This window comes from Peromyscus leucopus, chromosome 20 (assembly GCF_004664715.2).
Source record: "Peromyscus leucopus breed LL Stock chromosome 20, UCI_PerLeu_2.1, whole genome shotgun sequence".
In the NCBI taxonomy this organism is placed as follows: Eukaryota; Metazoa; Chordata; class Mammalia; order Rodentia; family Cricetidae; genus Peromyscus; species Peromyscus leucopus.
Window position 1 is genome coordinate 63,278,926 of NC_051080.1, and position 27,369 is coordinate 63,306,294.

Below are 27,369 nucleotides of genomic sequence, written 5' to 3' on the forward strand. Positions count from 1 at the left end.
GTGTTTTAGCTGGGGTCATCCTTATGGATTCCTGGGAATTTTCCTAGCAACTGGTTTCTTCCTAACCCCATAATAGCTTCATCTACCAAGATATGTCTTTCTTTGCTGTCCCTCCCCCAACCAGACAATCCCTTTCCTTCATGTTCTCTTCCTGCCTCCCCTTTTACCCCCTACCTCCTCCCCCATATACACTCCCAATTTACTCAGGAGATATTGTCAATGTCTCTTTCCTAGGGGGATCTATGCATGTGTTTCTTAGGGTCCTTGTCACCTAGCTTCTCTGGGGTTGTGGATTGTAGCCTGGTTATCCTTTGCTTTATGACTACCCAAATTAGAACCTTCATCTAGTAATGGATGGAAGCAGATGCAGAAATCCACAGCTAGGCACTGGGAGGATCTCCTAGAGTTCAGTTGAAGAGAGGGAGGAGGGATTATATGAGCAAATGGGTCAAGATGATGATGGGGAAATCCACAGAGACAGCTGACCTGAGCTTGTTGGAGCTCACTGATTCTGGACTGAAAGCAGGGAAGCCTGCATGGGACCAAACTAGGCCCTCTGAATGTGGGTGACAGATGTGTGGTTTGGGCAGTTTATGGGGCCACTGGCAGCAGGACCAGGATTTATCCCTGGTACATGAACTGGCTTTTTGGAACTCATTCCCTGTGAAGGTCAAATCTTGTTTGATACACGGGGAAGGGGCTTGGTCCTGCCTCAACTTGATATGCCAGACTTTGTTGATTCCCCATGGGAGGCCTCACTCCCAATCTATGAAATATCTGAGTGATTTGGTAGCCTGGATATATGAAAATGTGTAGTGAAGTGGAAAAACATTACAGGATAATTTGTTCTAGCCAACAGTAGGTTGCAAGTTATGTCTCTATGAATTACAATTTTAGAAAACTCATTGAATTGTCTTTTAAAATAGATTCTACTTTTTTATTTAAAATTTCTAGATGCTTGAGAAAGATACTCAAGATGGACCATTTCAATTTCTTTTCTTATCTTAATATTGGTGGTGATATTTTACTAACAAAGGTAATATTTTTAGAAACAAAAGCTAAGATAGATGCTTTCACCAAGAGAAAAAATAACAAGGATCAGAACATTTACCTATGTAAATGATATTTGTGGAATAAAATGTGAGAATGTGCCAGCATCTACTTTTTTCTGGTTTTGTTTGTTTGTTTGTTTGTTTGTTTGTTTTTGATACAGGGTTTCTCTGTGTAGTTTTTGGTACCTGTCCTGGATCTCACTCTGTAGACCAGGCTGGCCTCAAACTCACAGAGACCTGCCTGGGTCTGCCTCCTAAGTGCTGGGATTTCGCCATCCAGAATTCTATTTCCTTTTTCATTCAATTATTTTATGAATTATCTGTAAACATGATTCCCATAGAAACCTCCAGCACTATGAAAGCTAGACAGCAGAGATGAAGCTTCCAGGCCAGTAGCAGCATGATTTATATTCTTCAATTCACATGCTTTTTGCTAGTACTATATATTCTGATAGATAGTTTTGCTGGTTCTAATAGTTTGCACTGACAGTTGTGGTCTTCAGAATATGGAATATGAAGTATAACTCACATCAAAGACTATTCAAAAACAGATAGAGAATGGAATAAAGAGCCTCAATTAAACACACACACACACACACACACACACACACACACACAATTTATGTGAATTCACTTGTAATAAAAGTACCAATAACACATGGTAGAGAAAAGATAGCCTCATCAATATAGAGAGTTATGAAAACTGGCAATGCACAGGTAGAAAAATAATATGGTAACCCTTTACAAATCATGTACAAAAATTAACTCAACTATATTAAAGAAAACACAGATCTTAACTTTATACAAATAATGAAAGAAAATAGAAGAGGTTAGAGATTACATTGGTTTGATTATATTATTGGAATTGATAGCTATGTACGATAATATGTTCATTAAAGTGATTTAATGATACCAAATTTTATTAATAATTGTAGTAACAGATTGTTCTGCATAAATTTATATAAAGCTCCAAGTTGTTTAATTAAAATTTTGAAATTTATAAAGTATATGAATTAAAAAAAAGTCTTTGAGATTCAATAAGAAATTGATACCCATGGTCATGTAGCTATAGAGTAATAATTTTATGTGATAGTAAACCACAGTTCTGTCAGAATTCTCAATATTATTGTTAATTGATACTTACATTTAACACAAGAACAACAATTGACCACCTTGATTTTTCTCTTTATTGAGATCTTTTGTTTGCCTTGTGGACTTACTTTCAATGCTGCTATGGTAAGTGTAAATTTTCTATTTTCTTACAAGAGAAAAGATAAAAACTTATCTTGCATAAGAATTCTTTTGTACCCTCATAGAAAAAGAGATAGCCTTGTCTACAAATAGAACATCTAGTATAAGAATATTGGAGTCTGAGAAAATAGAGAAAGCCAACTGTTAATCACCTGGATAGTTCATCCCTACTGGCTAGCTTTCATAGTGCTGAAAGATGCTATGCACACTACAGAGGGAGAAAAGTAAGAATCACTGTCACTCATTGTGAATCCTGCAGACTTCAAAAGACAACTGCCATAACAAGATTATACTCACTGGTACAGTAGTAGCATGAATGTTGTTAGAGTAACCAGTTCACTTTTTACTTGGATCTAATGCCAGTTCCATTGGCTAGAAATTATATCTGACATTGTTTAAGGGATCAAGAACCTGTGGTTAGATTGGTCAGAGAACACTATTCTGCTAAATAGACATAGCATTAAAATAACCTCAAATGAGTTATTGCTACACCTGTTGATCAGTATATATTAACCCTTATCAGAGAATTTTTCTTGCAGTTGATGGCCACATGCAGAGAGTAAGAGACTGTAAAGTGCTAGACTCTAAATGGAAGCTACATATTACACTCTTTTCCCTTTAGGCTCAGAAATCTTGGCAGACAGGGGAGCACTATAAGAGCCAGAGGTGATGAATAAGTTCAAGAAAACAGTGTTTCCCTGACAAAGCAAAGCAGTTGTACATATTAGTTCACAGTGGTTGTGACAACATGCAAAACGTTTGGGCAAACAAGTCTGACAAAGTTCTAGAAAGGAGGTGCAGAAGTGGACACAAAATCTTACCACTAGCTGAGGAACTATTAGCATTTTATAGCTGGGGGTGGGATTTCTTTAATGGTATGATGCCTGTAGTTCCAACACACTCTGATGCATGCCCTACTCCCAAGAGCAGTTAGGCAGTACAGATTGGACTCGGTTAAAAAGGGGAAAAGTGAATTGAAGAATATAAATCAAGCTGATACTGACCTGGAAGCTTCATCTCCACTGTCTAGCTTTCAAAGTGCTGGAGGTTTCTATGGGAATCATGTTTACAGATAATTCATAAAATAATTGAATGAAAAGTTGGGAGGGTAGGGAGGTGGAGGACAGAAAAGGTGGATCTGAAAAGGAGTTGAAATAGGGTTGACGTGATCAAAATTCATTATAAGAAATTCTGAAAGTATAATTGCATATGCTATTTTTAGAAATTAATACAAGTAATAATGCTCGAAAAAAGATAAGGAAATTAAATACAAGGATGGATTTGAAGAAAAAGAAGAGAAGATAGAAATGATCACATGAAAAACATACAGTAAAGAAGAAAACCAATCAACAAAGGGTAATGGAAATAAGAATTATAATAGGAGAAAAGATGAGAATAAAGAAATAAGAGACTAAAAAACTGTTGCAGTTGGAAAAGGAAGATAATTGAAAAGGGGTGAGCAGAAAGGAGAAGAAGATACCACATAATTAAATATTAAAAACTGAGTGTTATTGCTCCTGCCTGTGATTCAAAAACTTGACAGACTGAGGCACAAGAACCACAAGCCCCAGGTTAGACTGATCTTGTGGTGGGAACCAAACTTTAAGAAGAAAATAGGAAAAGAAAGAAGATAAAGAAATTAGAAATTAAAAAAGAAGAGAAATGAGAGTGAAATAAGAGAACAGAAAAACTACAGTAAAATTAGAATGAAAACTTAGATGTAACTGTTTAAAGCAATCAGGTCTGTTTAGAAGACTTTAAGAAATAGAGGGGTTCAGTTACTAATCACTGCCCTACCCTTCAGGATGGAGTTGAATGAGTGTCAAGCTTCCTACCAGCCTACCAGCTAGTCTGAAGTCCCCAAGAATGATCAAATCTCTGGTCTTAGGGTGTGGACACATGATGAGGTTGCAGCAATCTACACCAAAGCTTGTGTGGTCTATCCTCCTAATTTCTCTCTCTCTCTCTCTCTCTCTCTCTCTCTCTCTCTCTCTCTCTCTCTCTCTCTCTCTCTCCAATTTCACATCAGTAAGTAGCTATTTATGATCACTTGTTTCCCATGCTGGAGTTCTTGTAACTAGCTTTCCTAATTAATGGCTACAAAAGAGAATAAACCACTTCCCTTCCTACATCTCTGACCTGCTTCTCGTAACATTTATAGGATCACAGGATTAGTTCATGATCTTTGCTTGGAGGACCTGGATCCAGGTCAATAGAGAGATTTCTAAGGGTCAAGCCAAAGGCTCAGATGAATCATTTCAAAATGTCATCCCATTTCATCAGTGCAATCAAATACAAGAGAAGAGGGAGCATGGCTTGTGCCAACATGCTAGAGACTCCAACTCCATGTCTGGTGAGATCGTGGTTCTGCTTAGGGTTGGGAGGCTGCTAATGTTGTTTGAGCCTTTCACTATTTATTTCAGCTCAGCCAAAGTTTATACCCAGTTGCTTTCAGGTATATTGGGTGCTGAAGCTCTTTCTGTCCCTTGATTCTCTTCTATAAACTGCCTCGTTTTCTGTGTTTGTTTCCATGAGTCTATTTGCTGAATTCTAAAACTCTGGTGCCTTCCCACTGTAAAAAAAAAAAAAAACCTGGAGCTGTGAGAAATAATAAAATTATTATTATCATTGTTATATATAACAATTATCATATTCACAATAACATTATTTAGAGGATTAAATTTAGTAAGCAGTTTCTCCTTGAGCAACTATAAACATACTAACAAATGAATAGTATGTTCTCTCTCCAAACATACATCAACTTCAGGGAAAAAATAGCACTATTCTTACTATGGACAACTTTTAGAAAATAGGAATTGGCTTATAAATTGCTGAAGGGGAAAATCAGCCTTGAACTTTTATCAAGTCTCCTGAACTTGGAAAATTTATTCCCTCTATTTCACTTTTGTTCCCCACATCCATGGTCATCATTTGTGCTTCATTTCATTCCATGTGGAATTCATGTAAGGAGATTTTGAGGCATATCTATGGTTCACATGAACGTTAAAAGATAACACATGAAACAATGTCCTGACCTAGAGGCTTCCAGAATGTAAACTATCTGAGCCTTATCATCATCATCTCTAATTTGTTATTCCAATCAGGATTTTATTAGAAAATTTGCATAAGGAATTGATCATGTGCTTTTTAACATCTGGCAATTCACTGATATTACCTCACCTGATGTACTTAACTCACTGTTCACTACTAAAAATGGAAGAAAAAAAATGTCTGAGTTTATAATCTCTAGTTATGATGATGCTCAATTCTAGTCATTATGAATATATTTTCATTTGGTGTCTACAAACATGGTAATTCATTATACATGTGACTGTCAATATGTGGGAATTTTTAAAAGAATTACCAAGCAATTAAAAATCATAGTAGTGCTTTCATCCTCTAAATAATCATCATGTTGTTCAACAAAGTCTCTAAATTTCCTATGCTATTCTCATGAAGATTTTTAAATCAAAATATACATATTTCAAGACAAGCACAGAATAAGAATCTCTAATTGGTTTCTTGGACTGTGTTCTTAATTTTAAAAAGAACCTGTTCCATTTAATACTACAACAAAGTATTTATTGCACAGATTTGTTTAATTTTTTATGAAAGGAACCTGTACTCCTGGTTTATTAAATAATAAATCCTTAGGATTTTCATCTATGTGGAGATTTGCTTTTGCAATAGGTTCATTTAATAAGTGTATTTGTGAATGTCCTTCAATGGGTGAAGTCTCTACAGTACAGAACAGGACAAAGAGGGTTTGTATTTGTGGAAACCCTATGGATTTTGGCTTCTTTAGCATTCTGTAGTTTCCAAGAAGTCTTCCCCTTCTTTTTCATTGATGTTTTTGTTCATCAATCTGTTCCAGGGATAAAAGAAATAAAAAAGCATTAGATGAATGGACATACAAATAAGACAAAAAATGGTAAAAATACAGAAGTAAAGATTAATTGTACTACACAAGCTACACATCTCTCAAATATTCATTCAGACTTCCCAACATATTCTTAAAGAAATAGTCTTGAATTAACATTACCATTTTAAAGATGGCCAAGTGAAACTCTAAGTTCTCTTGTAACTCACACAACTGACACAGTTACTAAAAAACAGAGTTTTTAATAAAAAAAATCAAAATCTTTACACCTTAATTCTATACTCATTTTTAGCATATCAGAAAAGTATTACTTTCCCTGAATAATGCCCATGTTATGAAAGAAGATGTATGAAACATGAAATACTCATTTCATCTTGATCTGAAAACTATGGTCTGAAGATAAAAAGAGCATAGTGGACATCTGGCTTGCCAGTAGATCTATGCCAGTCATTAATTATGTCAGCAGCTGGGACTGGGGTATACAACGATGAGATGAACTTAACTGAAAATAAGTTAGTCATGTGGAAATGACACTTAAGGTGGTATATATAGTATGCTTTGTTTTAAGAAAGCAACAGCCTATTGATTCCGAGTAAATACTTATGTGAATACTGTAATACTCCCTCAATCATGGACTGTAATCTGGAAGTCTAAGACTAGCCTGTTCTTCACCTACATGGCTAAATACATTAGTCAATGTGTTTTATCTCAATGTGTTAAATGTTTCATTGCATCTTCATTTGTGTTCCCAAAAAGGCATCAAAGTCTAATTCAATTAAATGTAAACTTAAAATACTCTCTGGGTATGAAACCTTTTAATAATTTACTTAAACTCTCTCATATATATTAATCATAAAAGCACTGCAGACCTTAGGAGTTTTCACTACTAAGTACATGGGAAAATACAAATGAAATTCTTCTAAAAGGCTTTGTAATTTTCCATGCTGGTGAAATAGGAAACAGTTAACAGAATGTTTATTATATTCATTGCTGTTTACCACGTCAATGGTTGATGTTTCAGGAAAAGATAGATTATTTCATCAAAATCTTCTAGTAAATATTACATGCATAGTCTCATATCTATGACCATCACCATCAAAACATTGTGTTAAAAGCTTTAAGGGTCTAAAAATTATAAAAAACAATCATTTAAATTTAAGTATAAATAACATGGCTATTACTTTATTGGTTACTGCTATGTCACAGATACTTGGTAAGATTTAAATTTGATTTTGCAACTACAGTGATAGTGCTTAATATATAACATTAAAGACCACTAGGAAAAGCAGAAATAAAACAATATTTGGCTTCAAATGACTTGGGCTCGAACTCTAGTTCTTTCTAACACTCTGTGATTGTGTATTTTCATATATATACTTCTGATTTTATATAATATATATAAATATCTGAATAGATACATGATAGTCAGATATGAAAAACCTATGAAATTATGCATTCCAAGTCACAAATTATATAAAATTATAGACAAATAAATACTTTTTTCAATGGCAAACATATCAGGATGCTAGGGGATTTGATATTTAGATACATACATATATATATTAAAATTATTTTTGTAAAAGCAAATCACAGTTGTGTATCACATAAGTATTCATGTTACTAAACATAATATTAACAAAATTAACCAAAATATTCTTGTAGATTATTATTTTAAGATGTGTTGCATTCTTTTTTTTGGGGGGGGGGTTTCAAGACAGGGTTTCTCTGTGTAGCTTTGCACATTTCCTGGAACTCGCTTTGGAGACCAGGCTGGCCTCGAACTCACGGAGATCCGCCTGGCTCTGCCTCCCAAGTGCTGGGATTAAAAGTGTGCACCACCACCGCCCAGCTGTGTTGCATTCTTTTATGTTGCATTTGTTTAACTCTGTGAAGCTGTGTTACTGTGCCTGTCTAAAACACCTGATAATGGCCAATAGTTAGGCAGGAGAAAGGATAGGCAGGGCTGGTAGGCAGAGAGAATAAGTAGGAGAAATCTGGAAGGAAAAAAAAGAAAGAGCAAGAGAACAAGGAGAGGATGATGCTAGGGGCCAGCCACCCGGCCAAGCAGCCAGCCACAGTGTAAGAGTGAAAGTAAGATATATAGAAGCAAGAGAAGCAAAACACCCAGAGGCAAAAGGTAGAGCACCCCCAAAAGAGTAAAAACAAAAAACAGCATATCCTAGTCTGAACCTTATCAAATTAGATTATATAAATCTACCATATAATTCCAAACCATTTCAAAACTATACACCCTACATTCCCACAAAAAATATCATCATAAAAGCTCACCTTTTCTCCAAATCCTTGATAGTGTCAGAAAGTGGAAGATTAAAAGTCTCTGGCAGAAAGTACATGTTGATTGATGCCACTATGGGTATGGTCCCACAGAGAATCATAGGAAGGTGTACAAAATACTTTCTAGTAACAAGTACTAGTGCAGATACCAATGCTCCTATTCGGGAAGCAGTGTAATAAACACCACCTACAGTTGACCTTAAAAAGTAGACCAGAAATGAAAATCTGAATGTATAAGCTTGGTCTCAATTGTATCATTTTCACCACAGATATGCAAAATCACACTTGGCCAATGTGGATTTTCCCATAATTCAGTACTACTAATGTTGTGTATATATCATATATATCTCAATGCCTTCTAGAGTCCCATACAAAGCATGATTTCCATATGGACACAGATTTCTGCTTTTCTTGGACATGCTATAAGGTGTTTAAAGCATTAGTTTTTGTTGTCCACAGAGTATACAGCCTATTGTGATTTTTAGTTTTCTCATCTTTAAAATGGACAAAACAGATACTGTATCAATGTTCATGGAGTCCAATATTAGGGTTACTTGATAATATGAGATTAATTAAATTTAAAATAAGCAAGAATAATATTTTAGTGTATAGTATCTGATATTTATTTACTTCTTTATTTACACTTAAAAAGAAATTCTGAAGTCTATTTACCCTTGAATTTAAAGAACTGATATTACTTTCTTTCTTCTCCTCTTTCTTTTCAGGTAATCTTGATATGGTATATAGACTTCCATTGAAAATTTTAACATAATAATTTTAAAAAATAGAGGATCAATACTTGGCTGATGGCACTTTCCTATAGAATTTAGAAGATATGTTGCAAAAAAATGAAATCGAAAGAGTAAAGGAAGTATCTTGAGAATTTAATCTAGTAAATAATTCAAGTTCACATTTCATTTCTTCAATTACATGAAGTTACCATTTTACATGTATTTTCTCATTTGGTTTCCACAAAAAAAAAAAACTATTTGTCCAAGGACTGAGGAATCTGGATGCAGACATCCACGGCTGGGCCCCTGGTGGAGCACTGGGAGTCTAATTAGTGAGAAAGAAGAGGGTTTATATGAGCGAGAATTGTTGAAGCCAGGGTTGGATAAAGCACAGGGACAAATAACCAAATGAATGGAAGCACAGGATCTATGAACCAAAGGCTGAGGGGCCCCCAACTGGATCAGGCCCCCTGAATAGGTGAGACAGTCATTTGGCTTGATCTGTTTGGGAGGCAGCTGTGCATTGGTGCTGGCTCCTGGGCTCGTTGCATGAGTTGACTGTTTGAATCCTGGGACTTATGCAGGGACACTTGGCTCGGTCTGGGAGGGGGGGACTGGACCTGCCTGGACTGAGTCTACCAAGTCGATCCCGGTCCTCGGGGGAGACCTTGATCTGGAGGAGGTGGGAATGGGGGGTGGGGTGGGGGAGGGGGAGGGGGGCAAGAGGGGGAGAACAGGGGAATCTGTGGCTATTATGTCGAACTGAATGGTGTTGTAAAATAAAAAAAAAAAAAAAACTATTTGTCCAAGTGGGCATATTTTATGGGCATTAAATTACAAGTGTTAAAGTTAATTACTAAAAAAAAAATTAAAGAAGCAAAAAAATACCATTAGCTCACTTGGGATCATATGCATGTCAGTGCATAGCTAAAGAATGGGTACTGGGGAGGGGATAGCTTCAGAGAATTAAATTTCAATTATTAATGATAATTTTTTTGCAGATGTAATATAGAGCATTGAGACTACACATAAGAACTGCACATTGATGAAAAATTTGCCAAGAGAGTTCATTTTCAGTTGTGTGTTAAATTATTTCCCACAAATGATAATAACATTCTAATAAAAAGAATATGGAGGGCCTATGAGTAATAATGGATAAATGGAGTGCCTGTATTATTGGATGGCTAATACGATGGGAAAGCTTTAAGGATACATACTTACCCAATGAGTCAACCACCTATATACAAAGCATGATGGCTGTCTATTCATACATCAATAAAATATCTTTCTAAAAAGTTAGCTTTTTTTAGGTAAATTCAAGGTTGTCTGTCAATCATGTCTTGCTCTTAGATGCCCTGCATCCCACTAAGAACTTCATTTGTTTGTTTCCTCTGCAAACAAACAAAAGCATGATATGTCCTTCTGTTCTAAGAGGATGGAATCCCTGAAAGTTATATAAAAATAGACTTATTAAGAAAATTATTTTTATTTGGGTGGTTCAAAATCAAGAGTGACAGTTGAGAATGGAGAGTTTTGTCTTCAGAGAGTGTGTAATATTGGATAAGAGTAATAGGAAATTTTCACTGATTAATTAAAATGGTGCAGCATCAGTGGGAAATTGGTTTATATCTATCTGAGTTCCCAAAAGGGTCAATGGGAATCCTCAAACAACTTAGACTTCTGCCGAGACACTAGGATGCTCTCCATAAATTGAAAGCAAGGCTCCATTGCTGAGGACAATACCTAGATAATTCATTGAACATGGAGAGGTCAAGCTGGTACCTACATAGAGCCATCACCCTTCTTCCTAGTATTTTTGATACAAGAAAGTAGTCTACACAATACCAAAAGATAAACATAAACACCAACTCAGCCACATAAGTTTTGATCTTCAATGATTTGCTATCTGCAAGATATGTTAAGGCAATAGTATCACAAAGCTTGTGGGAGTAACCAAACAAAGTGTGATTTGATGTAAGACGCACACCAGGAGATGGAACCCATACCCTATACCGAGAACCAGAGACTATATAGCCCAAAGACCTAGGGTAAAATAAAATACTACTGATCTTTAAAAAAAAGAAAGTAGTGATAAAATGACTCCTAATGATACTCTGCTATACTCATAAATCATCTCCTTCTTCAGCCATTATCAGAGAAGTTTCTTCCTGCAACAGATGGAACCAAATACAGAGACTCACAACCGGACATTACACAGAGCAAAAGAGAGAAACCTTGGAACACTAAGCCATAAATGGGATGTCCTTTGCCAAATCCCTCCCCTCAGAGCTCAGGGAACTCTGCTGAAGAAGAAGCTGAAAGAATGTAAGAGCCAGAGGGGCATGGAGGACACCAGGAGAACAAGGTCCCCTAAATCAGTATGAGCAAAGCTCATATGAACTAACAAAGACTGAATCAGCATACACAGAGCGTGCACAGGCTTTCCCCAGGTCCTCTGTGTATATATTATGGCTTCCAGGTTAGTATTTTTATGGGATTCCTAAGTGTGTGAAAGAGTGGATCTATAATTGTTATGCCTTCTCTTGGGCTCTTTGCCATCTCTGTGTTTGTCTTGTTCAACTTTGATTTGATAATACTGGATGTTGTTGTTTTTAAGCCTCATTCTATTTTATTTTGTTATTTATTATTATTATCTCTTAGAAACCTGTTCTTTCCTAAAGAGAGACAGAAATGTTGTGGATTAAGATGGGAAGGGAGGTAGGGGACGGAGTGAGTGGAAGGGATAGAGGGAGGGCAACTCATAATCAGATATACTATGTGAGAAAAGAATCTATTTTCAAGAAAAGGGAGGAGGAAGAGAAGAGGGAGGAGAAGAAAAAAGGGGCCACCACAAAGAAATATAAATAATAAATCAACAAGCAAAATTTTCAGTAACTTTTCCAAAACACGTTTGCTTTGTCACATTGTCTGATATGGTTCAATTATACATGAAATGGTTTAGATAGTAAAAACTCTCAAGATTCTCTACTGAAGATAGAAAATTTAAGAAGTCCTTTTATGCTAATGGAAAATGCATCAGTAAGGATTTCTGAAATGAGTGTGGTGCTTGTCAAACACACATGGAGTCTCAGTTTTGCAAGGGAAAGACGGTCCTGAACATGAAGCACTAATCTCCTGAGATACACATGCATGTTTAAGACTGTGTGCTAGGACTGGTCATGGCGCTGTACGTCATCTGTTCCTTAATATGCAGTACTTTGGTTTTGTACACGAAAACATCTTAAAGATGCCGCCTTTTCAAACTTCGTACACAAGTGTTACTTGAGCCACCAGAGATGCGAATTAATAGGCTAAACTGGGTTATATTAAGCCTGAAGAGGTAGAGTAAGAAGACAATAGTAGTCTCTGTGCTGAGATTTGTATATGGTCAGAGTTCTCAAGGGATGATGATGTAGAGGGCCTCAGGAAAATATGACAGAATATTTCCACCTACTAAATTATTCTCCCAACTACTAGGTAAATGCTAACCTTTCATCTCTGAATATTGTTGGAGGACACTTTCTATTTTTCATTTTATGTTAGCTTACGGGGTGTTGAGTTTAATTAAGATGTTTTCATGCATATGTAATTATACTGTGTTGTTACTCTCTTCTCCCACTTCCCCTTTTCATCCCCCTGCTCACAGGTTCTTCCCCCACAGTTGTCCCACCTTCTGTTTTCATGTCACATGCACACCATGGTTCTCTTTTCTTTCCCTTCTCCCCTCTTGTATTTTCCTTTCTATTTTCTACTTTTATGACCTGTACATCTAAACATAAACACATATACACAGACACACACACACACACACACACACACACACACACACACATACATACATTCACTATCACATCACATATATGGCACTCTCCTTTAGACAGATTGTGCTAGAAAGTTTTGCATCAAATTGACATACACTAAAGTCATCTGAGAGGAGGGGACCGCAATTGAGGTAATGCCTCCATAATACTGGGCTGTAGACAAGCCCATAAGGCATTTTCTTAACTAGTGATTGATGGGGGAGGGCCCAGCCCATTATGGGTGGTGCCATCCCTGGCATGGTGGCCCTGCGTTCTATAAGAACCAGGCTCTGAACAATCCATGTGGAGCAAGTCAGTAAGTAACACCCCTCCATGGCCTCAACATCAGCTCAAGCCTCCAGGTTGCAGCCCTGTTAAAGTTCTGGTACTGTATTTCTTTGATGATGAACTGTGATGTGGAAGCATAAGCTGAATAAACATTTCCATCCCCAAGGTGCTTTGCCGTGGTGTATCATCACAGCAATGGTAACCCTAAGACACAGGTAATTGAAACTAAACATCAGCATACACTTTAGAGCTAAACCATACTATAAATCATATAGACCTAACAATTATCTATAGACTATCCCAGCCCATAGAAATGAAATACATGTTCTCAGCAGACCATTAAAAGTTGGCTGTAGACCAGCCTGTAAGGTATTTTCTTAATTAGTGATTGATGGGGAGGGTCCAGTCCATTGTGGGCTTCATAGCATCTTCTCTAAAGTAGAATACATCCTAGCAATGCCTTCTAAATTGTCCCCTATTTCACTCATTTAAATTTTCTTGATGCTTCCAACAGTATTCAGGGTGAAACTTTGCAGTTTCTTTTCTTACCTGAGTACTGTTGGTGTGAGTTCCTGGGTATAGGCAATGCTTATGCAGCCGAAAGCTGCAAAAGATCCTTTTACCAAAAGGAAAAGCATAAGGCGTAGGACATGCATCTCTGCAAACAACATTAATAGAAGAAAATGATTATTTTTACCAATATTTGTTGATCTCTAGTTTAAAAAAATTATAATTGTTTTCTAAAACATTAAACACTAGGCTGTTATGTGGAATCAAGCACTGCTTTATTATAGAAAGTATATTCTGATTATAATTTCCCCTGCCTTAACGTCTCCTATAGCCTCTCTACCTCCCCACCCACTCAAATCCAAACCCTTTCTTTTCTCTCTCATTAGAAACAAAATAGACATCTAAATAAAGACAGAGAAAATTTAACAAAATAAAAACAAATCTCAATACGGTAAAACAAACAAATCAGCAAAAAAAAATCACTTTTTTTTAAAAAAAAATGAAATAGCCTGCATAAAATGAGCTTGTCTCAACATAATTAAGGACATATATAAAAATCCACTGCCAACATCACATTCAATACTGAAATATGAAATCTTCCTCAAAGATATGGATCAAAGTGTGTGAAATCCAACAGAGTGAAAATATAATCTGTAGAATAAGAACAAATACATACCTGACAGTATTAAGCTCCACAATATTAAAGAACTCCTAAAACTGCATAACAACAATTCAAATGACTTGGGTAAAAATGGACAAAGACATCAACAGAAACAAAAAAAATAGAATACTTAGAAATGATTGTTCTGGTTGAGTAAGTCCTGAGTGAGTATGTCCTGTGGAAAGGAGCAATCCATTTCAAGGACAGAGACTCATGACAAAATAGCAATGCCTACTTTCCTTGGAGAGTGAGACTCCCAGGGATAGCAAAGGCTCCCTCTATTCCATGTGAAAATGTTGATAATGTGTGCAGAAAATATTCACCGTTGCTTCCCCCCCCCCCCAAGATATGTATAATCTGAAGACTCTCCCCTATAGAGGGTGCTACTATTGAGATTAGCTTAACCTACCTCCTTGTTCAGCTGTATATAATAATTCTGCCTCCTTGTTTATTTGTATGTGATAGGCCCACCTTCTTGTCTAGCTGCATGTACTCACCCTACCTCTGTGTTCAACTGTATGCAATAAATACAGTGAGCTTCCAGGATCCTGGAGTTTCCCCATCAGAGAGCCCAGTCTATCTGATCCCAGCTTTGTGTATGTGCCTCTCTCTCTCTCTCTCTCTCTCTCTCTCTCTCTCTCTCTCTCTCTCTCTGTCTCTCTCTCTCTCCCTCCCTCCCTCCTTTCCCCCTCTCTCAGTTTGTCTGTTCTTTTTCATTCCCTTGCCACTCCAGTCAGGTCAAGTCCCTGAAATCTGTGCAAGTATATATGAAAATGTAAAGCCTATGTGGGAAATGACTCCTGGGAGGAAGTTTGATCTGTTATGAAGGATAGTTGACAGATTTTCATTCATACACTTCGCAGTCAAGGGAGAAATAACACGATGTCTCTGGGATTAAATTATGAATTTAAATATGGTATGTTCAGAGAACAAATATATACTTTGTCCTCTGTCTTGAGCATGAGAAACAATTTCTTCCTTATCTTATGCATTTTGTATGCTAAACACATACTAAAATAGTTGACAGATACAAAACATGTAAATCTTAACTCTTATTGTTTGTTATAAAATTCACCTCTTGCTATTTTAAAATGCAATCTCTCTGGATACTTAGATTAAAACAATAAAAATCTTCGCATTGGTGAATTCCCAAGTTTTAAAGTATTTGTTTCTAGAATAATTATTTAATGCATACAGTTATCGTTTAAATGTGAAATGTTTCCTAACAGGCTCATGTGTTTGAACACTTGTTCTGCACCTAGTGGTACTGTCAGTGAGGATTTGGAACCTTTAGGTGGTGGAGTATCCCTAGTGAGATCTGAGCTTGCTTTGCCCAGCAGGGCTGCATTAGAGGATTGCTTGACTATGTGCATGGTTACTAGGTGATTGGAAGGGTCTACACTTGGCTGAGCTAGGGGGAGGTCTTTGCTCCACTCCTTGGCATTCCTATAAATAGCCCTTTAGAAGAGACAGAAGAGGCTGGTGGATAATGATCCAGGCCCTCCTGAAGCTGTCCTGTGCTTCTACCTATTTCTCTCCCCTCTATCCTTCTACCTCTATATTTCTACTTCAATCTCTTATCCCTTACTCAAGAGTTCCTTGTCATATATAAGTGGTAACTGGTCCCTACAAATGGCATCAGGGACAGGGACTTGGTAAAAGGAGTGTGAGGAGGCATCATGGGTATTAGGTGACATACCCAATAATTACAAAGGTGATGGTATTTTATTCTTGGGAGTGACAGTTAGGCAGTGGAATGCTGAAGTTGAAATGTAAGGCTGCAAGATATATTTCTCTCTATCTAGGTTTCTTTCTTTTTCTCTCTATCTTAATTTCTACCTATAAAAATTAGGGGAGCCAGGTGGTGGTGGCACACGCCTTTAATCCCAGCACTCGGGAGGCAGAGGCAGGCGGATCTCTGTGAGTTCGAGGCCAGCCTGGGCTACCAAGTGAGTCCAAGGAAAGGTGCAAAGCTACACAGAGAAACCCTGTCTCGAAAATCAAAAAAAAAAAAAAATTAGGGGAAAGGTATAAGGAAGAATGTAGGACTATAGTGTAGAAAACACTTAGGATAAGGAAAAATATATAAGGTAGAATATATAAATATAGTATAAGAAAAAACTTAGGATAAGATATGCAACAAGACCAAGAAACTATGTCCTTGATTTTTTTCAACTGTGGGATTATGAATGTAAACTCCTGGGGAAGAATCAGAGAGAAATCATTCAAAGATGAGAAAAATGGGCAGAATGAGATTCCTATGAAAGCCTTTGGCCTGTGGACAGCTTAGATTTAAGTCCTGAGTGGCAGAGGAGAGAATTTTCCCTGAGATAGTTGTGGGTGAAATAAAACATCTTACTCTGCTGACCCTGCCACTGTATGGAAAACATCATACAATCAAAATTAGTTTCCTTTTGACCATGAAGCCAAATTTAGAGAACAGAAGTCTTGGGGGAAAATTTAGCAATCTCTCCCTCTGAAAAACTACTAGCTTGCTGGGTGTCGGTGATGCACAACTTTAATCCCAGCAATCTGGAGGCAGAGCCCAGTGGATCTCTGTGAGTCTGAGGCCAGCCTGGTCTACAGGGCAAGATCCAGGACAGGCACCAAAACTACACAGAGAAACTCTGTCTTAAAAAAAAAAAACCCTAAAAGCTTTTCAGACCTTTTCTTCTCAGATTGTTTTTTCTTTCTGGGCAAAATTAAATTCACCTGAAAAATCTATCAGAATGAGAAAATCACCTGTAATTTTTCTAGAAAAAACAAAAAACCTCTTGGAACAGGGCAAATCCTCTCTGCTACTCTTTTCTCTCCTTCAAGCCAGAATTGGAAAAACAGCAGCCAGAGTCACTGCAGCCAGAGCCTATGCCCAGAAACCACAGCAGAGGCAGTGTGGGAACCTGGGAGGGGCTGTTAGCATGGAAAAAGCAGTTAGCAGAGCCTGATCCATGCAGTGGCATCAGAAACTCTGTATCTGGGGGAGGAGACAAGCCAGGACAAGACAGTAAACTATCTGGGAGGGAATTCTCTGAAAAGATTGAAAAGGCCTTTATTTCAAGTACTTTTATCTTCTTTCACTGACCTGGTAAGACAGGAGTATAAAGCATCAAGAAATTTTCACTTCTGGCAACAAGCATCTGAGTACACACAGACAGGTGCCATTTGTTCCAGGGATGGTGTCAAGTGAAAGGCTTAATACTGACTTAAAAGCATCATATGATAAAGGATCAGAAACTTAATTTTGACCATGTTAATGAAACCAGGAGAGTTATAGTCACCACTGGCTGAGGCTGAGTTTTCTCCCAGAACCAGAAAGGCAACCTTGGAATTGTAGTTTGAAAAGTAGCTTGGGAAATGTAGTGATGATATAGAGAAAAGTAGCTTGAGAAATATAATCCACAACATGGTTCATAACATTGTGAAGATATAGAGAATGGCAGTTTGGGAAATGTAGTCTATAAAAGAGATACAAGTATTGCACTGTCTCAATAACTCTGGTTTTTCAGATAAAGATGCTATTTTTCCTACAATCTTTGTTAGGTTGCCTCCTAGGAATGAGAAACATGAACAACTTGCCTGTCAGGTGGGGATTATCTGCTATGGAAAATTGAGAAACAGGTGATGCCTGTCAGGAGGCAATTAAGATGCTAATGATGCTTCTCAAGTCATTTTAAAATCTTTAAGGAAGAAAGAGAAAGAGATTTGTACACTGGAAAATTTGGGTGTGAAAAAAGAAAAAAAAATTATGGGCAAAAAAAAAATTAAGAAACTTGGGTTGTGGTTGAAATGCAACAGAGAAACACTGGCATCATTGAAATGCTCATGATAATCTTAAGATACAGCTTCAAAAAATTAAGAAAGGGGAAAATCACACTCTCAGAAGCTTGCTGGCTGTCTGAGTTTGGTGAGGAGTGTGGAACAGAGTAATATCAGCTCCAGTGACACTCCTCCAGAGGCCTAATGGCTTCATAGGAAGTTTTTCCTAAGAGCTTTAAAGAAGCTCAGTATGGTAATTACTCATAATTTGTGCACTGTCTCTCTTGTTGAAAGAAAATCTAATAGGTCTGTTAAGAAATATCTTCTTGATGATGGTTAAAGTTGGGAAAGTGATCCTATAGAGTTGGCTTTTGAATGTAAGTTAGTAAAGAGATTGTTCTAGATAAGTTTGTAAAAGAGTTCTATAAAGTTTCATGTTGAATATAAGTATTTAAAAAATATAAATATTGAATGTAAAAAGTGTAAATGTTGAATGCAAGTTTGCAAAAAGTGTATAGTGATGTTCATACTAGAATTGTTTTTATTATTCTTTTATCTTCAGATATATTCGAATGCTTTTTGTAGTAGCCCAAAATATAATTTTATAGTTTCAATGGCCCTGGAAAAACTTAAGCAAAGTTGTTATAATTAAGGGAGTTTTTTCTGTCTTCTTCCTAAAAGTTTGCACTCTTTCTGTTTAGAAAGACATAGGCCTCCCACAAAGTGACAAGTCTCCCACAATCAAGTTAGTTTGTTAAAGTGTTTTTAAAATAGGATGGGTTTTTGTTTACTTGAGTGCATATTTTGAAGTTTTTTGAAATAACTGTTTTCTCCTGGGAATCAAAACAGTCTCTTGAAAATTTTATTGAACATCTGTTTGGAAAGAGTTTTGATCCAGGAAAAGTTCTTGGTGCAGCTGAGTATGCTGTAGTCACTTTAGACCCATTCCAAAAATGATATTTCATCTTTATCATTCTCTACTCCTTTATTGCTAGGTGTGGCAGCTATGGAGATCTCTGTGGATGTTTGCAAGTTCCTAATAGGGAATTGGGTCAGAGAGAACCTCCTCCTCCCAGATGCTGGTAGCCAAAGATAGGCATCTTACTTCTTGATAGCTTCCAACATAATCCAGAGTATGCTTGAAGGAAAGTACATCACCATGACAGGTAAGGAAGATAATCAAGAAGAACAACCTAAGACAGGCACAGTCTATCTGAGGTGCCTAGAGGGCCTTTCATTATTTCTAGAAGAGACAGTTGTGGAGGCACACAAATGTTTCCTAGTGAGATCTGAACTTGCTTTATCCAGCATGGATTGCGTGACCATTTGCATGGTTACTAGGTAATTGGAAGGATCTACACTTGGCTGAGCTAGGGGGATGTCTTTGCTCCACCCCTTGGTATTCCTATAAATAGCCCTTTAGAAGAGACAGAAGGGGCTGGTGGATAATGTTCCAGGCCCTCCTGAGGCTGTCCTGTGTTTCTATCTGTTTCTCTCCCCTCTATCCTTCTACCTTTATATTTCTACCTCAATCTTTTATCTCTCACTCCTCAAGAGTACTCTGGGGGGAAAAGGGAGCTGATCTCCCACGCTGTAGGAAGTGCATCATTGGAGACTTGAGATTAACAGACAAGTCCTGCTTCCAGTCCCCTCTAGGTTTCTTATTACACCAAGGTGGTAAAAGATAGAGTTCCAGTCACACATTCACAATATCATGGAGCCACTGGCCATCATGCCTTCACCAGCATGGTGGTCACTATCTTCATCAGTTAAAAAAAAAAATAAACCTCTTAGTTACTTCCTTTCAGGTACCAGTAGCAACCACACAACAACAACACAACAAACTAATGGACATCACACATCCTCTTTTCTCTTTCAATTTAATTTAATTTTACATATCAGCCACGAATTCCCTTGTTCTCCCCCTCCCACCCACCCACCCACCCCAGCCGCCTTCCCCCAGCCCACCCCCCATTCCCATCTCCTGCAGGGCAAAGACTCCCCTTGAGGATTGAGTTCAACCTGGTAGATTCTGTCCAGGCAGGTCCAGTCCCCTCCTCCCAGGCTGAGCCAAGTGTCCCTACATAAGCCCCAGGTTTCATACAGCCAACTCATGCACTGAGTACAGGACCCAGTCCCACTGCCTGGATGCCTCACAAACAGATCAAGCTAATCAACTGTCTCACTTATCCAGAGGGCCTGATCCAGTTAGGGGCTCCTCAGCTATTGGTTCATAGCTCATGTGTTTCCATTCATTTGGCTATTTGTCCCTGTCCTTTATCCAACCTTGGTCTCAACAATTCTCGCTCATATAAACCCTCCTCTTTCTTGCCAATTGGACTCCTTGTCGTGCTAGAAACCCCATCCAATGACTGAGGGAACCGGATGCAGACATCCACGGCCAGTCCCCAGGTGGAGCTCTTTTCTCTTTCTAAGGAAACTTCCATTTACCTGACCCTGTCTCCAATGTAGACTAATCACAGTTCATTGTTTCAGCCTTATATGATTTAAATAAATACTCTGAAATACAGTCATACCAACGGTTCCCAATTAGAAGCCTGCAATTTCTATTGGTGAAGAGTTTCAATCTACTTACTAGATCATGGAATGAAATACTCTGTAACCAAGTTCCTCCTTATCTCTTACCTCCTCGTTATTTACAGGTTGTTAACACAATAACACCAATTTTCCAAACCACATGTCCTCCTTCCACTTCTAGTGCAACTTTTTTGGTGCATTTCTTCACCATATAATACCTATTTGGCTTTATGGGTTCAACGTTGAATGGCACTAGAGAGATCCTCCAAACTACTTGTTTGTAGTTACTGTTCTTTCTGCATGATATCCTCATGCCAAGCACATATTGCTAACATAGGCCTCCCAGACATGACTTTTTTTTTATAACTGATAACAAATAATTAGTTTCTAATAAAATCTGATGTAGAGCTCCCAAGTTTAAAGAAAGCCATAAAGTTGGGATTCTTCTTATTAAGGAATTCAGAGCCTTTAAAATGTCCAAATGTAAAAGCAGAGTGTAGGGCTGGTGAGATGGCTAAGCTGGTAAAGGTGCCATCAAGCCTTTGGATCTGATTTTGGTCCCTGAAGCAGTAGAAGGAAAGAACCAACTACTGCAAGTTATTCTTTGACCTCTGCATATAAACTATAGGGTGCGCCATTTTCCATATACAAATTTATGGGCTCAAGCCCCCTCTTGCTATTCTTAATCCAGTACAAGAGTTCATCATGCAATCCATATCTATGACTTCTGGGCTCATTTTTTCTTATTCTGAAATTTGGCTAGAAACAAATCTCATTGGAGAAAGATATAAATTTTAACTTTGATTGTCCTGTGAAAATATCACTTGTAATGATTGTATCCCTTTCACTGGTTTAATATAAATAAGTAAATAAACAAATAAATGTTAAGTTCCTTTAGAAGAAATAAATGGGGATCTGGAAAGACAGCTCAGCAGTTAGAAGAACCTACTGCTGTTGCAGAGGACCAGACTTCTTTCTCAGCACCCATATCACACAGCTTATTATGAACTTCCTATAACTCCATTTTTTTGGTTATCCAATGAGACTGACCTCCAAGGGCACCCACATTCATATATCTGTACATTCACACATTGCATGCACATGTGCATATGTATGCATACACGTATAATTATATAAAATATATATTTAAAGAAATATAGTCTGGTGCTCTTCTAGACAGTACAGTGTAAGTTGCATTTACTATTTGAAAAATCCACGTATACATGAATATGCATTAATAATAAGATTCTAAACACTGAGGAAGTCTCACCTTCAGCTAGAAATATGGTGATGGTAGTACAACTCCCAATTGTAAGGAGTGAAAAGGCAATTGAAGGACGACGGCTAACATTTCTCATTATAAAATATGTGAGTAATTTGATGGGTATGTCTACCACTCCTAGGAGAATCTGGTTCAGGAAGATATTATTTCCCATTTTTTTAATATCCAACAAGATGCCAAAAGCGCCGAACATTGCTGTAAAACTGAAAGAAAGCACACAGAGAGGCATTCAATGAACTAAGGCATCAAAACATGTTATTATGGTGTGTGTGTGTGTGTGTGTGATTTAGGATCATTATTTCCTTCAAAGATGCAACTAAAACCAAATATTACAAGCGTGGGATGAAATAGAGTTTTATAATGTCACAGAAATTACTTAGAAAAATATGAAAATAAGATAATGATAAAATTATTAATAAATTGAGTAGTTTATATAAGTAAATTTATGTTAAAAAAAAACACTCTGAACTTAGTCCACTGCTCTGATAGACTCTAGATCTTTAGTTTGTTGTGATCCAAAGAGAAAATAGATAAGTATATTCCTAAAAGATGCATAATTTCTTGAAAATCATATTTGTTTGGAGTTTAAAATTTTTATAAAACACTAGACTGCCTTATAATTTTGTTATAATTAAAAATAATGCATCATGAAATAAACCTTCTGAAAATTTCAAACTTGTGGTAATTTTTATTTGAAATTATGACACTATATGTATGTATATCCATTCTAATTACTATATATAATAATTATATATAATATATACCATTATAGTTAGCAGAACAAGCTAATATATATGAGCAATGGATCTAGGTATGTACTGTTCTACCTAACATATCACTTCAAATTTATGTTTTCAATAATATAATTTTATGATTATAAGTTGCTTCAAAGGTTATTTTTCTAAATTCATTTTACATATAAGGTCAGAGACATAGATTTCTCTTATTTCATTGCATATTACTCTAATTTTTCTTGACTTAAACAACATTATCTTATGTCTATGGGTGTTTTTCCTGCATGTATTCCTGTGTGCAGAGATCACAAGAGGGATCCTCTAAAACTGGAGTTGCAGAAAGTTGTTAGCTGCCATGTGGATGCTGGGAGCTGGTCCTCTGGAAGGGTAACAAATACGCTAAACTCCTGACTCACCTTTTATTTTAGATAAATAAATGAAAAAATAAATAGAACCATGAGTGTTAACTCAGAACTGAAAGAATAAAGATAATTTAAAAATCTATGTAGCAGTGTATTCATTTAATGTGTACTTTTTGCAAGATGGTAAAAGTAGCCACTGGAAAAGTAAGATTGTTACTTCATTTTCCTACTGTTTGGGAGATGGTAATTTCTTCATTTAAAAAAGTATAAAGTGATGGTACATTTAACATGTCTTTGAATTTTCTTACATCACATTTCACTTTTTACTATATATAGTATCATGCTCACCCACATATTTAATGTATTTACTACATACAAATCTAAAGAACTAGGTCTCTGGAGAGCTCTTCTGATGCATGTACTTCTATTTATCAAATATCATGGTGAGAAGTATGAAGATGTTTTTAGTGATCATTTTCTATACAGAAAACCCTGGGCTCCAAATCTGCCTCTTGCAGCTCTTGACCCATTGTAAAAGTTTATCATGCAATATGTGTATGTTTAGGAAAGTAGATAATTTCTCCTGAGGTCATTTTTCTTATCCCGAATTTGGACTAGAAGTAAATTCACTAGAAAAAAAGCTATAAATTTTAACTTGGATTTTCTTGTGGAAATGCATTATTACTTGCAATGATCTGTCCCTTCCACTGTTTTTACGTAATTTCCCAATGCATTGCCAAGATACATATTTGGAACAACTGAAGGTCAAGGAAGGTCCAAAATGCATGCTGCTTAGCCTGGAGCAAAACTTGAAACATTTGTGTGGATTTGATTCCAATGTGATACATTTAAGTTTACTGCATTGCAGTATGAATAAAACTGACCAATCTAATTGAAAACCTGTTTTGTCTTCCTCATTATTTAGTGAAACTTAGTTTGGGTCCAAATAGCCTTTTTAATCTCATGTTTACATTTCTTCAGTCCTTGTAAGTTGCAATCATCCCATGAGGCATTTCAAAACAAACAAACAAAAAACAAAAACAAAAACATGACCCATATAAGTTCTTTGTATCTCTCCCTACACAGATTTGTATTTTCATTTCAAGTGCCTTGAAACAAATGTTTGTTTACCTCAGATGTTCCTCTAAAGGGTTAGCATGATGCTGAAGCAGTTGACTATGTGTTGGAGGAGGAAAGGGCAAACTACTCACATTACACAGGAAAAACAAAGCACTATTTTACGCATCATGGGATTAATAATCAAGTCCTTTATTCTGAAATGTTTGCTGGTTGAATTCCCATCTTCCTTAAGTTTAGATTGCAAAGCCTTCAAAAAAAATCAAGTCAAAATACTTAGTTTGAACAAAAGTTTGAAATAAATCCTCACAAATTATATTCCCCACTCCTCTAGGCTGTCATAAACCAGCAACAATTATCTCACAAAACTACAGTGGCATGGATTGTACTCTAACCATCTAAAAAGAAAGTAGGATTGGCAAAATTGCTTAAGGTAAAAGTTCTTGTCACCAAGTCTGATGACTTAAGTTCAATCCCAGTATCCACAGTTCAAGTTCAAAAATGATTAACCATAGTATTCCTCTGACTTCTATATACTCTTCCTGGCAAGTGTGTACCCAACACGTGTACACAAAATGAGAAATAAATGCAAGTAAATTTTAAAGCAAATAAATAAAAATAAGTAGAAATAAATTTATAATGTTTAAATGAATAAGCAAATATTATATATGGTATGAAACTATTTCCTAAATAGAAATCACTTTCTAATAATTCATAAATTACTTGTTTCTTGTTATCAACTATTGGTGCAGTGTGATCTGAAACAGTTATAACTAACTAAATGGTGCTCAAACTGAAAAACACTCCTTAAGAATCCCCACTGTTTAATTACATATGATTAGTTAATAACTGCTTTTAGTTGTAGAGACCTACAGAGGTTTCCTTGTGAGAACATACTCAGGGTCCGAGAATCTGAGCTTGCTTTACCCAGCAGGGCTGTATAAGGGGATAATTTGACCATGAGCATGGTTACCAGGTATCTGGAAGTGTCTACAATTGGCTGTGTGGAGTGCTTTGATGCAACAAAGAGGAGGTCTTTTGCCCCACCCCTTGGCATTGTTTTAAAAAGCCCTTTTGAAGAGGTTAAAGGGACCTTTGGGTTTTGATCCAGATCCTCCCAAAGCTATCCTGTCTTCCTTTTCTTCTCTTTCCAAAAGTTTCTTATCTCTTTCTCCTCCTCACAGGAACTCTTTAAAAGGTAGGAGCTGGCTTACCACACATAGTGAATCAAGTTCTATACCTAGTTAACTACTAGAAAAATTCCAGTTAATTTTTATTGTATCATTACAGATTTTTATATATCTTATATTGCTATTAATTTTATGTGAAATTAATTTTCAGCAAAAAATCTCCATTAAATATTAACTTTAGGACTCAATATTTTAAAATATTTTAGCTGGTTGTTTTTAATATATTTTTATTAAATCTTGGAAAATTTCATGCTACATATCCTTTAGCTAATTGTTTCTATGGTTTAAAATTGAAAATATTATAGAGTGGTCAGGAATGGAGAGACATACCTAACTATTTATCTATGATGCCTGTAATTGTAGACATCTGAAACACAAATCCTCAACACATCTTATTGGATCATTTTTCCTCAATGTGTTACACATTGCATTATATCCAGGACACCAACTACTTATTCAGCTTATTTTCTTTTTTCTTAAATATGTACAATGACTATAATTCACCTAGCAATCATGTGAATCCATCAAGTCAACCAGAACTTGTTAGACATATGAAAAATACTAGTTCACTAGAGAAATAAAGGAGTATGGTACATACATACATACATATATATATATATATATATATATATATATATTAATTATAATAACATCTTGCCTTCCATTCCCTCCAGTACATCCCATGCATATCCTTTATCGCTCCCAAATCCATGACCTCTTTTACATTGTTGTTACATAAACACACATACATATATATGTAATATACTATATATATAATATCATATATATATATGTAAATACCACCAGCTCAGTCCATATAACATTGTCTGTGTGTATATGACCTCAGGGCTGAGCATTTGGTATTGGATAACCAATTGGGTTAAGAGAATATTCCTAAGAGTAGAGCATTTCTCCATTGTGTATTTTACAAATAAAACCCCCCAAATTTTCTTTTGGTTTTCCATTTAGAAAATGTTTATAATATTCATAGATTATAATACAATATTAGGCTTAAAATCACATTACTATGTAGCCTCCCTTTCTTCCATGAGCAGTGTGCTGCACACAGTGTGGACTTCTGAAATACCTGAACACATCCCTCTAATCAATTCTTTCACCCTTCCAACAGGATCTTAAGACATTGCTGAGGACTCACAAATGTCAAGAATATATTTTTATAAAGGGTACTTCCACATCCATATTCACTGCTGATAAATTTAAAATAGCTAAGAAATGAGCAACCTGAAAGACCTTCAACAGATGAATAGACAAAAAAAATGTGGAACATATAAATTAATTTAGTGATAGAGAAAAATGAAACCATGAACTATGCAGGTAAAATGAATCAAACTAGAAAATATGATAATGTCAATATTAAATTGACAGATATTTTCTGCCTGATCTGTGGTTCCTAGCTCCAAATCTTCAGATTTGGGGTGACAATGCACACACAGAGATAGATTATCTAACAAAACCCCCAGTACCTAGCACAAAAACATCATTTCCAGTTCTTAGCCCATGCAGTTCAAGAAACTTCCAATACAATACAGGCAATTGATGTTGCGTTGGTTGCCTCCTAGAGCTTAAAGGTAATTCCCTTTTGCTATAGACATCATGCACTTTGTACACAGGACTCAGCAGATCTGAACTAGATCTAACCTTAATACCTCCCCACGAGGACTAGCTGCCATAGTCACAGGAAGGCGCTGTGTAAGCTGCCAAAGGAAGAAAACAACCAATATTCCTACCCAGATGTGATGCCTATGAATTACAGCAATGGCCAGCATCCCAAGATATCACTAACGGTGTGATAGTGGTGCACATATCTTGGTGGCAAACAACAGTTTTCTAATTGGATTTAAGGCCCACTCGACAGGAAGAAAATGATACCCAATACTGGAAACTTAGCCAGCTACCTAGAGCTAGCAAGTCGCAGATCTTAGAGGAGAACCTTCTTCCATC

The 27,369-nt window shown here is 36.5% G+C and overlaps 1 protein-coding gene across 1 annotated transcript in view; it reads right to left on the bottom strand.

The window, feature by feature from the left end:
- Nucleotides 1-5,863: 5,863 nt before the first annotated feature.
- LOC114694847 (solute carrier family 22 member 22-like) overlaps nucleotides 5,864-27,369 on the bottom strand; it is a 48,536-nt gene continuing 27,030 nt past the window's right edge. Inside the window, exons 7-11 of the mRNA XM_028871932.2 lie at nucleotides 24,352-24,467; nucleotides 22,033-22,247; nucleotides 13,847-13,955; nucleotides 8,473-8,676; nucleotides 5,864-6,168 (exon numbers count right to left, since the gene is read on the bottom strand). Of these exons, the coding sequence (XP_028727765.1) occupies nucleotides 6,105-6,168; nucleotides 8,473-8,676; nucleotides 13,847-13,955; nucleotides 22,033-22,247; nucleotides 24,352-24,467 (708 nt within the window). The 3' untranslated portion in view covers nucleotides 5,864-6,104. The remainder of the gene's footprint in view (nucleotides 6,169-8,472; nucleotides 8,677-13,846; nucleotides 13,956-22,032; nucleotides 22,248-24,351; nucleotides 24,468-27,369) is intronic.